This window comes from Arachis hypogaea, chromosome 15 (genome assembly GCF_003086295.3).
Source record: "Arachis hypogaea cultivar Tifrunner chromosome 15, arahy.Tifrunner.gnm2.J5K5, whole genome shotgun sequence".
NCBI classification, from domain to species: domain Eukaryota; kingdom Viridiplantae; phylum Streptophyta; class Magnoliopsida; order Fabales; family Fabaceae; genus Arachis; species Arachis hypogaea.
This window is the reverse complement of record NC_092050.1, coordinates 9,539,218-9,553,859: the sequence shown is the minus strand read 5'-3', so window position 1 is coordinate 9,553,859 and position 14,642 is coordinate 9,539,218. Positions and strand designations below refer to the sequence as shown.

Genomic DNA, 14,642 nt, shown 5'->3' with positions numbered 1-14,642 from the left:
TGACAGAGTTAAGGACCTAAGTGACTAAAAGAATTAATTATTAGAGACCAATTAAATTAATTTTAACTAAAAACTAAAATATCTAATTTAAAATTCTTTAAAGATCAAAATAGGTATATACTCTATATCTAATTAAGAAGCTCCTCACCATGAGAAACAATTTGCGAACCATATATTTATCAAATCAGTTAAGTGAAATTTTTATATTAATCTTTTGATTAATGATTTTATTACAAACTTTTCTCATAATTAATGAAAAGGTTTATTCCTCTCATTATCCAAATTCCAAAGTTGCATAATGCCCCGGTCCCTGACGACTCTGACTTTCTTATCCACTATTTTTGAAATGTTGCTTTCGCTACTATATTATGCTGCACCATGGTCCCTCTGCATACCATAAATTGAATTTTGAAGACGAATGACATCATCACCACGACAAACGTGACCAACACCTTTTTTTTTTTCCTTCCCCGTAGATATTTTGTGTTGTATAGCACTAGCTAGTGTAGAATACATGCATGCATGGTGTATTAATTTGAAGATGGAAACATATTCTTGCAAACATGCATACTTTATAATTTGTAGAGTTTATTAAAACATGTATATTTATAGTACAGTTTAGTGTGCGATCAAAGTTTGACCAAAGGGTTCGGTGTTTTTGAGTGGCTTGAAGAAGATTTTTTTTAACTATCCAATTTATTTAATAAAATTACTATTTGTACATTAAAATTAATTATTAAAATCAGTTATTACGTATTTTATATATAACTATATGTGTTATTAATTTATTTTTAATATATATTTTATATTAATAACTAATTTTAATGACTAATTTTTATATATATCTAACATAAATTATTTTTGTATTTTTTTAATCCTAATTAATTCAATCGATTTATGGTTGAGCTGGTTTGGGTGGATCCTATATATTTAATATTTTAAAAAGTACTATATATATAAAAGAGAATTATCTTTTAAGTTAAAAAATTAATATAATTAAATATTTATTAGTTAATTAATATAACAATAATTCAATAAGTCTGAATATATATATATATATATATATATATATATTAAAAATATTCATAAGTTTATGAAAATATCCATAAATCTTAAAGTTTTTCAATAGAATAAGGTAAATTAAGTTCTAACGCCATTTTATTTTCTTAAAAAAAAGGGAATACTACTATTTTGTTTAGGAAAACTATATATATATATATATAATATTCTTCTCTTTAATATGTTAGATGAGTTGAGCGAGTTGTATGATGAGTTAGAAAATATTAAACTCACCAATCAATCAACGACAATTTTTCAAATTGAAACCAACCTGTAAATTCTAACCAATCATAGATTTCTGGTTGATTGGGCCAAAATTGATAAGTTCCAAAACCAATGGAAACCCGTGGTTTGACCTACTAGTTACTTGTACAATAATAACTTTATAGTCAGATGGTTATATAAGTCATGAGATGACTCGGATGGCATAATATAATTGAACTATGTGAAACTTTGAAATAATATACTCGCAAAAACCTAGACCCTCTTTTGGATTTCCAAATTAAAGTCAAGGGGGTTTATTCATTTGAACTATGTTAGTTGAATTATTATCCATTTAGTCATTAGATACCGTACAAAAATAATGTCAGAATTATTATTATTATTATTATTATTATTATTATTATTATTATTATTATTATTATTATTTAGTGTCTGGTGTCCTGCTAAAACGTGAGTTTAGGAAACATTTATCTTTTGGATTAGTGGTAATGTATTTTTCTAATTGAATTCCTGCTGAGTTGCCTTTATTTGTGGGTGTAAGTGATCTTGTTCCAAGTTGCATAGATTGCAATGCTAATGTGCCTTCATCATTAATCCCAATAATTGCACCATCTGGATCGAACTGAATAGGCAAATTGTGATTATTGCTGGAACCATAGCTTAATTGTTTGTCATATCTATGATGGTGCAGATGGAATTGCCATGCATGTGCTCCAATTCCAAATAAATGATAGGCAAATGGAATTCTCATTTTTAGTAAAACATCATGATGAGATTAATAAGAGATAATTAAACAAATTCATCCTCTCTCTCTTATTCAATTTAGTCTTTTTTTTGGTGGTCCTACAAGGAGAAACCAAATTCTTCTCCCAATTAGACCTGTATTTATATTTTAAACAAATTCATCCTCTCTCTCTTATGGCCGTTTCATTACCCCATACATAAAAAAAAAAATGCACGAGTGGCAAATCCCATAGACCCATACATACATAACATATTGGTGTACGAATAAGGATTTAATTAAATTTATTCAGATTGTTCTTTAGCTCCGCCCCTGGACAATACAAAATTATGCAATATGCATGTAATATTCTTTTGTAATTTTATATATAATTATACCATTGGAATATTTTAGGTGAATCAGACAAGTATTTTGTGCCTACCATACCATTATACCAACCGGACATTAGGATTTAGGTTCTCATGCATGCATATATCCGGGATTCTTAGATTCCATGATCATTGAGCAGAATCGGTGCTTAAAGCCTTAAACTATGCAATTTACAGGGAAGATAATTAGATAATTCTTCAAACATATTAAACAAGGAGCAGATTAGGATAAAACAAAACATTGTACTATATTTACATTTCCGCATCAATAATTAGTACCAAGAAATTGTGCCAGAGAGATCCCGCTTAAAACAATGCAGTCACATAACAGTTGCCAATCGACATGAGGGAACAAAGGAAGAAGCATTGTACAAGGTAATCTCTTAGAAGACATCAACATTAACAGAAGCCTTCAAAGTTAGAGCCTACTGGACGACCGCCGGTTTGTGTTTGTGTCCTAATAAAGGCGTCCCCTGCACTTGGAAGCGCCGCAAAGGCAAGGAGTTCCTTCTCCAGACACAAGCTTATAATGATAATCATGTGTCAGCTCTTCACCCAGAGCAATCTGTCAACAACATACAAAATGAAATGTAAACCATCAAGTACAAGGAAGCCCCACAGAAGTGGATCACTTTCGACGAAATAGTAGTTCCTATAGATAGAGATGAGTTCTTACATCCCGACTTGCATAAAGACCGATGTGCGCACGCTCGCAATCCATGCTCTCGACTAGAACTTGGTGATTCACAAGATTTGGCGAGCAGCTACAGTAACAGCAGTGTTTAGGAGGGAGGGGAAAAAAGTGTCTATGGACAAAATTATGAGGAGCTACATGCTCACCTATGATTGATGAACCTGGACACATTTCCATATTTAGTAGCATCTATTATATAGTGCGCCTGTCCTTCTATCAATCTGCTCATATCGTTAACATGATCATCGATGTCATAGAAATAACTGCAATGTTCTGTGCCATATCTGGAATTGATGTACACCAATTCAGTAAAAGAGGAAGAAAAAACAATTGGAAATGAATTGCATTTTCAAGAAATAAAACCTCTTGCGCCTGTTATGTGCCTCCTGAACATCTAAAACCTCTCCAATGTACTCGCACACAAATGTGCCACGTAGGATAGCCTCCCCAGCCCTTACCCCCCATCCCTACAAATAGCATGAGAAATGTCAAATAGTCAATGTGATAAGCCTTACAAAGAATCTGAATCAATCAAATGGATTAAAAAAAGAAATGAAAAAAGTTACCTTATTCTCTGTTTTAAAGACTTCCAACTTGACTCGTACTCCATTCTGTAATATTCTGTTTGGACAGGACTTATTGCATCTGCATCTTCGGTTACACTCATAGACAAGGTAACCTTCCTGAAGTTTTGTATGACAATCCCCACCAAAGGACAAATAAAATAATTGTAAATAACAAAATGTGACAGACAATAAATAACAGGCAAATATCTGCTGTATACACATGCCACCAAACTATCAAGGGAACTGAAAAGGCAAAGCTATATGATTTTGAAATACACTATATAGGTCATTACCCAAAATTTGAGAGCATGCTGATGTTGACAATAGCTAAAGTCAATACATATAAAGCAGCTATATCCAAACAAAAATATTTTGGATATTGAAATGATAAAAAGAGAGATTTAGAAACATACAAACCCAGAAATAAGTATGCAGGAAAAGATACTATGTTCACGGTATAAATGACTAGTCAACATACCATCACCAAGCAAAGGCAAATATCAAGAAGTTAATTTTTAGCTCAGAATTTTGGATAGAGTGGCAGTCTATAATTGACGAAAGTATTACCTCTAATATTATTCGACCATTCTCGTCATATGGGAACCTGCCACGCATTGGTTTCCCAAATATGTCGTTCGCATCCTCATAGTCATTACCAAAAAGGTATACATGGTCACATGTTTCAGGACAGCAGGAAGAATATGAGCAGGAACATCCCAATTGCAGACTCTGCAAATAAAGTAATATGATAAAGAATATGTTAAATATGCATATTTTACAATGCGTGCATGTGTGTGTGGTGTTTTTTTTTTTTTTTGGGGGGGGGGGGGGGTGTTGTTGAAGAAGGAATATTAGAAGTTCAACCATGTGTGCCTAGGAAAGTAAATTTCAAGATTCACAGTGAGAACTACCTCTGAATCAAGACTAAGGGATTGATCAAGCATTGCCTTTGTAACATAGGTAAAGCTCTTCCAAGGCATAGCAGAGTCAGTATCTTGATCATTGGAACCATTCTTATTGATAGAATGCAAAAGTTCTTGATCTACTACACAAATCACAGGAGTTGATTCCTTCCCGAAGCTTATATCATCACAAAAGATTGAAGATTTTTGCAGTGATCCTAACTTTAGACCATGTGAATTGATGATGCAATGAAATTCGTCCAGTTCCCACTCATCACTTGCATGATCTGATACACTTACAGATTTTGGCCTCACAAAACTATTAGGAAGAGATGATAAGGGAGAGAGCAATGCTTGATCCTTCAAACCATTGCAGCCTCTAGGACAAATAAACCCCTCATGGTGCCAATTTACAATAATATTATGCTCAGCACAAAGTTTTGCTGCCTTCAAATATATTCTTTTAGGTAGAATTCCAAATTTCTCCTCAAGTGAGGCTGCAAGACTAACTTTGCAGCAAGCAGTGCGAGCAATTGATAGAATATCAAGATTGTTGGGCCGGGGTTTAGTCTTCTGAATCTCAGAAAATAAAATTTTTGCAACTCCCGAGCACTGATGTTCCGCGAATTTACTAATCTTTGATGTTTCAGTTACATGAGGCTGTAAGGATGTTGTCACCTGAGGTTGTAATGACGTTACACGAGGTTGTAAGGACATGTCCCTCATGCCAAGTGATTTTGTTGCTTGGATGCCTCTCTTTAGATTAGCATTAGCCCTATTTCTGATCCTATATGATGCTGCTGCCAAACCTTTTTTAAATTTAGGACGGCTAAGTCTGCCAGATTTTAATCTATATGCATAGTAGCGAACCCCCTTCTTGGCAGGGTGGTTGCTAACTAGATTGGGTCCCATATGGGCAGCTTGGTGATGTCGACCAAGGTCAGGTAACAAATCAAATTTCAACCCACAAAACCTGCAAGTGAACTTCCTCAAGACACCCGGATTCTCAGAATTATTCTCCAAAGGAGCAGAGTTTTCCTGGACATGTTTTACTGGAGAATCTTGACCAGCTCCAGCAGGGAGAGTTTGCCGCTCAGGAGCTTTTGATGGCTTTAAATCAACAGGGTGAACTGATAAAACATGCTGCCATAATTGCTCACTGTTTCCGAAATGACTACCACAAGGAATACATTGTAGAAGCATACACTGTTCAACAAACTGCACATGGTGTCGCTCTTGAACATGTGTTTCCAACAGTTTCTTGTTCGTAAAAGAATCCAGACAAATGGCACATGCATAACCCCTAAACAGCCACTGTGCTTCCTTTTTATGACTATCCATCCAATGGTTACCAAGAGCTTGGTCATCACTGAATTCTGCAGAGCATATCTTACACTTAATGGCATTTTCATTATCGATGCTATCAGTGGTTGTGGATGGCAAAAGTGGTGGTTCTTCCATGATAGGAGATACATCCAAGTCATCACCAAATCCCCAAATTAGTTTGATTCTAGCCTTCTCACTATGAACCAACTTTGTAAAGAATTCTCCTACACTAGTATCTTTAGAGGCTTCAGTCAAAGCCCACTGGAATTGAACATCCTTAGGAACTGGGTTTCTTAGTGATAAAATGCTTTTGAACAGCCTGTAGAAAAGCTCACATGCTTTATGCAAATGCACCTTTTGCTCCCACGAGCTGCAGTCCCTCAAAAGTTCTGTGAACACTTCTTTCGATACAATTCTACTCTTCCCATTTCTTGCACGTTTAAGCCAGCTAGGAAGGTGATTTTCACAATACAAGCAATATCGCTTAGGAGCTTCTCTACATGGATTCTTGTCATCAAAGGGAGGAGAACCAATACAGTGCAGACCCTTCATTGCATCATAATTATTATCAGGATGTGTGGGATTCTCACCTAAGCTGCTTTTTCTTTGAAAGTAATCACCGCCAATGAATGACACTGGCTCCACTTCCAGTGGGCTCTCAGAATTTACCAACACAATGTCTCTGCAGGTGTTCACTGAACCAGCATAATTTTCTTCAAGTTTCCTTTTCAGTGTACTTTGTGGCGAATGTGAGATCTTCTCTGTTTCATCATGAGGCCTGTGTTTCTTACAGAATAGAAAACCAGGTAGGGCCCGGTGCTTGCATTTTGTACCCAGAACAGTAGTACCTTCACACATAGGAGTATCAACTGGAACCAGCTTCTCAGCTTTTTCTGAGCTGCCCAAAAATCGAGAGGACAAATGTACACAACAATAAACATCACCATCATTTGCCCATCTCACACACTGTCTTCCCTTTGATTCAATATAGGCTATACATTGTCGATTCTTACTACCGGGCTCTACTGATTTTGAAACAGCCATTTCACTCACAGGTGTTAATTCCATTCCTTTGGTATGCAAGCAATCCGAATTGGCAGCCTCAACTACAATTTCATTCCATTTATTGGTCACATTACTAGTTAAATCGTTCGCAGCAGATACCTCCCTAACATCTTCATGTTTACCATTCTCAGCTGCTAATAGGCTCAATGTATCTTGATTCTTAAAGAACCCAAGGTCAGTCTCAAGAGCAACAGACTGATTCACATCTTTCCTTTCCGCTTGCGAAGCATGTGTATCTGCCCGACGAACTTCAAGTTTGGCCCGTTTTCTAGAAACCTGAAGGTTTGCAGCATACGAAGCATCAGGAGTCTGTGGCTGTGTGTCTTTGCTGCAAGATAAGGAAGGTGAAGTTGTAAACCATTTCATTACATCATGCTTCCAGGATTTCCAGTCAGAACCTAACATTGGTTGTGCCGGTGTCCTCCAAAGAGAGTTGACATCGTTCCATAAAATAGAATCAGACAATTCCTGAACAATAGGATAAGGAATTCAATCAGCTAAAAATACTGAACAAAACATTGTAATCATTGTTTTAAACAGTTTCTGCATTCATCGTTCCATGTGCATTGACATATGTTCTCAATAAGCACCTTAAAAGAAGTATCATTGAAATTTCTTAAGGCATCCTTCAAGAAATAAAGATGAACACTTTTAATGTTTTACACCTTGTTTTGAAAGAAGTATCCTTTTTCTGGATACAATAATACACGAATTATTAGCCAATATTACAAGGTACCTCCTTCAGCAGCTCTACAGATTCGGCACTATTCACAATATGACATCTTTCAGCCCAAGAGTGAGAAGAATGATGTAACCAATCAGCATTTATGTAGGGCTGCAATATGCTCTGTAAGGAAAAAGGTAGGACAATACTTCAGTCACCAAAGAAGTAACTTCTTAAGAAAATTTCTGGCTCGCAGTATAGAATAAATGTATTTGTATAAGGAAATATAAGAATAGTAAGATTTAAACATTTTTACAACTGTAACGCAGCTCAACATAAATTGCACTAGCAAAGGAATACATGACTAGAAGGTTTAGATTTCAACTTCAACTATATGTTGGTAATTCAACCAACAATGAAATCTAACAATCACTAACTGAATTATCAAGTACAGGTAATATATGCTCAGGCTCAGCCCAGGAGTTGATGTCAAATTTAAAAGTGAAGAAGAATAAATGTGCCTCTTTAACGAGTTGATGTCACCTTGTCCTATCAGCAAGTTGCATCCCATAACACGAACAGTACAGAAATAAAAAACACAAAATCATGCGCAAACAAGTGTCAAATCAGTATTTTTTTTAATCTAAGAGAATGCAATCCATAGAACCATGTAGCAGTAGAAAAATGCCAGGGCCAACAATGTATACAAAGTAGCTAATCAGATCCATGTCATAAAGAGTAAACAAAGTTTTTAATGTTGGCTGTTGACAACCTAATACAATAATAAGTCAATAAATATCAACCATTAGCATTTCACCATATGATTATGTTAGCAGTATTGTCATGCTGAATCAATTTGGTGTAAAGCTCATGTTGAACATTATTAGCCAAAACACCCTAACCATCATAAATCATCAGAAATAGAAGTTTACATTGTGCAGCTTTAGAAGCATTCTTCCAAATTCTGAATAACCAGTACAATGGGAAGCACCCATGGCAAATTCCTTCCAGCCCTTCACATCACGGGCAGTTTCTGTCAGTGCCTACATCCATTGCATAAATCTCAAATTAGCGCTTCTATTTTCAATAAAAGTATTCAATTTAGAAATAAAAAGAAAAATCAAGACTACAAAAAGAGAGATGGAGAACAAGAAATAGGACCACCACCACTTACATTTGGATGAAGCTGATCAACAATATTCAGCATTCCAATAGCTAGCTTCTGCATTATAAACCGCCGTGCAATAGTCAAGTCGCTTACCATTTTTAATCCTACCCAATGAGTCTTATATGCAATAGGATGGGGAAACTCATCGATTGATCGGACAAGCAGCATATCTGCCCAAGAATAATTCCTTGTGTGTGGAAAAAATATGACAAAATATTTCTTCCGTCCATGAGTTGGTTTTGCTCTCAAAGTTGATAATGGCCGGTCAGCTCTCGCACATCTGATGCCAGTCTGCCACTTTCCTCTCCACTGAAAAATCCGACAAGTCACAATACAATGAATGCAAAATCAGAAAAGCTTTAAGTATGCATGAGCACGTGTTTCACACAAAGGAATTGTGTGATTTTGACAGCTCAAGGACAATTATGATATGGCATTCCAGATCAATCAGATAAGTAAAACGAGGATTTTGAGTGACTAATAGGAAAACTTGAGAGAAGCAACAGTAGAGTAATGAGCAACGAACACTCTCATTGTATGGAGAATTATAAATAATCATTAAAAGACTATCTAATAGAGAATAAACAACTAAATTTGACAGCATAATCTACCCCTCAACCGAGCTTAATAGAGGCAAATGAATGAAATCACAATTTAACAAGTTCCCTCAAGCAAGAACGCTTTGGGTGTGGAACAAGGAGAATACACCATGAACACCTACCTATATTGTGCAAAAATACAATTTATTTTATTTGGACAAATAGAAGTGAAAAGATTGAACTTTAGGCCACTTGGTAAAAGAAGTTCTGATATCATAAAACAAACATTAATAGGTAACAGCAAATGAATAGCTTTGTATCTTAACAACAACAAATATGGTTTACCTTGACCCATAATGCCACAGGTTCATCCCCCTCTAGCCACTTGGGTTCAGAAAATGATAAATCTCCTTCCCTGTTGTTTGGTGATTCGCTTTCAATCGTATCCACAACCAAGAGAGAATTTTCAGAGGTTAAGCAAGGTTCATTTATCAAATCATCATCAAGATCATCGAGAGCGGAGTCTTCCTTCTGGTCTTCCCCCTGAAAGCCACAACCTGAATCTCTGCTGCATTGAACATCCGAATTAGTCGACAAATGACAGACAGTCCATTTTTCTTCACCTTGCTTTTCTATCTGAGACCCTTCCATTTTGTGTGACAATTCATTCAGTTGACTGTCTCCAAATTTAACTTGTTGACCATTTTCAGGGTAATTAGGTTCTCCCTGATATAAAAAGGCTGTCCCTGGATTCTGCTGAGGACGGTCAGATTCCCCTGTACATTGAACACCAGAACAGGGAAGTACTTCCATGTTACTATTTCGGAAACAGACAGTATTACACGATACACATGCTCACTGATCACTGGTGATTCCCTATCTCACCACCCTGTTCAATTCATTGCATGCAAAACTCAGTTTTGACGTAGTAGTTCATGAGTCGTGGTTGAACATAAAAGAGAAACAGAAAATATCCAAACTAAATGGCAAAAATGTGTCAAATAAAAACTGCAAAACCATCATCATGTGATCTACAAAGGTCAAATGTACACAAGTTCATACTGAGTGCCAAAAGACTGTTTCCTGACATTAAGAAAACCATACTAAAATTTGTCTAGATTAGTCCAAATTCCAAGCAAAACGAAATTAGTAGGCAGGCAAAACTATATGCTAATGAAATTCTATCTATAATTCTCTATGGATTAGAAATGCTATTTACAGTCCAACTATTAAAATCTAAATTTTTCTTCATTATTTTACTTATAGTTTTTCTTAATTTCCCAATACCTCTAGACATAGCTACCACCAGGTAAAAACAAATAACTACAGATATAATGTATATTATTAACCATTCAAACTTCAAAGACACAGGACTATAGTAGCAGCTTGTTTTGTTACAAACTAAATACTCTTACCCACATAGCACTAAATACTAATAATAGTAATAGAGTTATACCTTGAAAAGAAGCATCTCATATTCATTATACTTTTACTGTAATAATGAATAATGAATTTTAAGAAACACAAAGATGTTTAGCAATGAAGCCCAATTGTTTTTAAAAACGAGCTGAGCAAATGCATCTTAGTTTGTTGAAAAGTTTCAGAGAAAATTACATACGCCTCACTTTTGATGAAATTCAACCCTCTCCTAAAATTTTAGATACTATTATTCTCGGTATTTTTCTATTCTATAAAATGTGACACAGAACACCACTATAAAGATAATACAGAACTCTCCTAAAAGGTGAATTTCACAGTCAATTTCAATGTGATTTGGGCAAATAAAAGGAATTCACAATAAATTTAACCAAACTTTAGGAGGGGTCAGTATAATTTGCCCAAACTTTATTGGATTCCATGTCATGCTATTTAATTTCAATTTCTTGTTGGAGCTTCATAACTAGTATTCAAATATAAAATAGTATGTAAAAGAAAATTATTAATTCGTTCATTACAATATTTGGTGATGGAGTTCAATATAATTTGATAAACAGAACCAAATAAAATATAGCACAAAATCAAAATTATAATCAAATACAAAAATGTGAAAATATATATATAAAATTGACACAATATATGATTATGATTCACTGTTAAGACTCCAGTACTCCACTACCCTCCTGTTAAAAAAATAAATAAGGACTTCACTACCCTTCCTCCCACCTGTTGTTTTATTTATATATTTATTACTTTTTTTTTCCCGGACCTCAATTAAGTGGAAGTATAAGCAGAGGCTAATCAAGCATGTTCAATCTCTGTTTCAACCAGTTCAATGTGAAATAACAGAACAATCTTTATATGTTCTTAAGTGAATTTCCAACAAGAATCTTCAATTTCGGTCAATCACGTTAAGATACATCCGTACACTGAAACGTGGACAAATCTTTCCATTGGAGATTGAACCATGTTTATCACCCTCATCCCGCCATGCCTAACCCCCATTGCTATCATATGAAAATTTTTAATTTTTGAATAATTTCTGGGATGAAAAAATAAAATAATTCACATCTAACTTCATAACGGATTAGTATTACGGACATTTGAATAATACATAAACTGCGACTGGCTGATTTGAATAAAATTTATCTAGTATTAGCATTAGAAAATTAAATCTTTCAGTTTAAAATCTTAAGGAAATATTGGAAATATTAACGGACAAGTTTTATGTATAAATTTGCATATCAAATTAATCGATATATATTTTCACCCAATTATTACACGTCCAACCGAAAATGCAACCTTAAAATTCATACGAGAATATGATCCCACAAAAAAACCCGACCAAAGAGAAACGAACAGCAAACATTGGTGATTCTGTGTTGCCAATTAGTAATGTGAACAGAAACAGATAACCAACAATGACCAATTGCATCGTTATCTGTTAATTGTCACAATGTTAATAAAAGGTTTTTTTTTTTCAAAAAAAAAAAAAAATCCTTTGTGTTTCAATTTTATTTTTCCCAATTAGGGCACGAATCAAATGATGAGATTGAGAGCCACCCAGCAGAAAAAAATCCGTCACAGCAATACATTACTGAGAAGCAGCAAGATAAAGCTTCAAACTTTGAAGCCCGCACACGCAAAATCAGCACAGGAACATGCTCAATTTAAAGTCTAGCTCATAGAAAGGTGAAAACCCTTAATGGCGAAGACCCAATTGAAAAAATGGAACTAAATCGCAGCATTATTATTGTGGTTAGACAGTAACACAAGATGATAAACCCTAAGCATATCCACAGTGTGTGAAATCAATCATATGAGGATGCGGAACTTGCATGTATTATTGTAATTGTAACTAACTGCATGTCTCAAAATTGGAAAATTAAAATTTAAAATTGAGAAATTAAGTGCTGCAGAATCATAAAAAGTAAAATCGGGCATCAGTTATATAACCTCAACATATAATAGAGAGTGCTCCTTAAAACGTTGAACCAAATAGGGGTAAGATCTTCACTCCTGCCATTACTAGTACGTCTTTTTTTTTTTCTGTAACCTATAGATTTTTTTTATTATAAAATATATAGACATAGACATATGTTTCTATTAGACATAAGGTGCACAACATGGATACATATGTATAAGGGGGTGGGGGAGTTGAGCTAGCTAGGTCAGACACAAATAAAAATAAAATTGAGACACACAAAAAATGTGACATGAAAATAGAATATACATTGTGTTAGGGAAAATAGAGAGATAAATAAAAGGGAGGTAAGAAAGGGGGTAAGTGGTAATGTACCTTAAGGAAAAGAGTTAGGGAGGGAAGTTTATGCAGTGAGATGAGGGGTACCTTGCGCACTTGCAGGGTCTATTGCCGAAGGGGGTGGGTGGGTGGTTGAAAATGAAAAAAAAAAAAAAATGGTTTTTATGTGAAATGAAAAAATGTTGTCTCCCTCTCGCAGCACTATTGGTTAATGGTTAGTGATAGGTAGATGGGGGCATAGAAATATAGATACAGATACAGGGTTCTTTTTATTTTTTAATAAAATATATATATAGCAAGTGCGGCTCTTGATTTTAGGCATGAAAAGAAAGAAAGAGGGGTGGTCAGCTGAGGCCCCGTGCCCAAATTCAAAGACGACCCAATATTTCCATTTTTTTTAAGACAAAGGGAGGGAGAAGAATAGAGAAAAGGGTAGTAGTGGTAATAACGAAAAAAATGGGTCCTGACCTTAGGAGTAATGGATGGGTTAGAAGTTGCCAAGTTGGGGCTTCCTTCTGCAGCCGAGATTGGTGAATTGCAGTCACCTCTCTTCGGATGTGTAATAGAAATACTAATGATTTTTTAGCTAAAATTTAATTAATAATGTAAAGTATGTAATATATATTATATATATAATATAATGATAAGTTTGGATGGGGTAAGGGAGAAGCGGAGTGAAGGATAATCAAAGGGAAAGGACAACAAAACGCATGGTCGTAACGATAATGGCAAACCCAACGACGTCGTATCACGACTTCTTTGTTCTAGAATCTAGATCAACATTCGGTGTAATAATTACTTCTTCGATCTGTTAATGGTAAATTATTACAGTATTATTTTTATTAATTATTTTTAATAGTTTTCTTTCTATTGCTTTAAATAGTTATTTATTTTCAACTATTTGGAGGGTATTATGGGAAAATGAACATATTACCCAATAATCTTCCTGATATATACCACAAGTCCACAACACACCACATGACATATCTCATTCATTAGAGATTTTCCAATTCGATCTAATACATTTACTTGATTTTTTTATTTAAAAATTAAATTAATGCTTTTAATTTTTTAAAATTTTTTTTTGGTCTTGAATGCTTTTAATTCCAAAGCATTGACCTAACTTTCCTGGAATTTGTGAGTTGGGTTTGGTTGAAGTCCATAGATTGGTGTGGGTTGACCCAACAACGCAATGGATACCTCTAATGTAAGGTCTATCGTATTAGTTTTTGTTGGAAGGTATATTTTTGTTTCGTTTGCAGGGATGTCATCTAAATGGGTCAAAGCTCTCTTTTTCAAGTTTCTTTTACTAACAAAACAGGACCCTAAAAAAAAATGTGTCAATAACAAACCAAACATTAGATATAATTTGTTCTTAGCTTTATTATTCCTTTTGCATTGTTTTAAGAGAAATTAGTAAATTACTAAAAAGTGAAGCACAATCTGCTAGCTAAAATTACATGTAAATAATATTCAATAATGAATGTAGTTAAATAACGTATTAGTTATTAGTTAGAACTTAGAAGCATATCATAATTTTGAATTTTGATGTCTAAGTGATAGATACGGTAGATGATAAAAATGAAAATAGGTTAGGTGGTCTATTAAGAGTCTATTTTTTTTATTT

General features: G+C 34.5%; 1 protein-coding gene across 5 annotated transcripts; it reads right to left on the bottom strand.

Annotated features, from left to right (window-relative positions):
* Nucleotides 1–2,598: 2,598 nt before the first annotated feature.
* Nucleotides 2,599–13,617, bottom strand: LOC112748854 (histone-lysine N-methyltransferase SUVR5). Of its 5 annotated transcripts, none has more exons than XM_025797098.3 (12): nt 13,052–13,617; nt 9,661–10,204; nt 8,783–9,085; nt 8,541–8,651; nt 7,681–7,791; nt 4,563–7,412; nt 4,219–4,380; nt 3,652–3,768; nt 3,449–3,552; nt 3,232–3,369; nt 3,068–3,155; nt 2,599–2,956 (listed from the first exon to the last, which is right to left on the bottom strand). In XM_025797098.3, the coding sequence occupies exons 2-12, from the start codon at nt 10,126–10,128 to the stop codon at nt 2,849–2,851; spliced, it is 4,560 nt and encodes a 1,519-aa protein (XP_025652883.1). In that variant the 5' UTR covers nt 10,129–10,204; nt 13,052–13,617; the 3' UTR covers nt 2,599–2,848. The 5 variants fall into 5 exon arrangements, with proteins under 5 accessions (XP_025652883.1, XP_029149263.1, XP_025652885.1 ...); XM_029293430.2 differs by having other exon boundaries at nt 13,484–13,617; XM_025797100.3 differs by having other exon boundaries at nt 9,661–10,091; nt 13,052–13,312.
* Between the last annotated feature and the right edge of the window lie 1,025 nt (nt 13,618–14,642).

Bases quoted from the DNA above. Each gene is read 5' to 3' on its own strand.
- LOC112748854 (XM_025797098.3), bottom strand. From the start codon at position 10,128: ATGGAAGTACTTCCCTGTTCTGGTGTTCAATGTACAGGGGAATCTGAC. The intron at 4,381-4,562 runs GTAGTTCTCACT...CTTTATTTGCAG, and splicing joins CCCTTAGTCTTGATTCAGAG to AGTCTGCAATTGGGATGTTC. The intron at 3,769-4,218 runs GTAATACTTTCG...ACAAAACTTCAG, and splicing joins ATGGTCGAATAATATTAGAG to GAAGGTTACCTTGTCTATGA.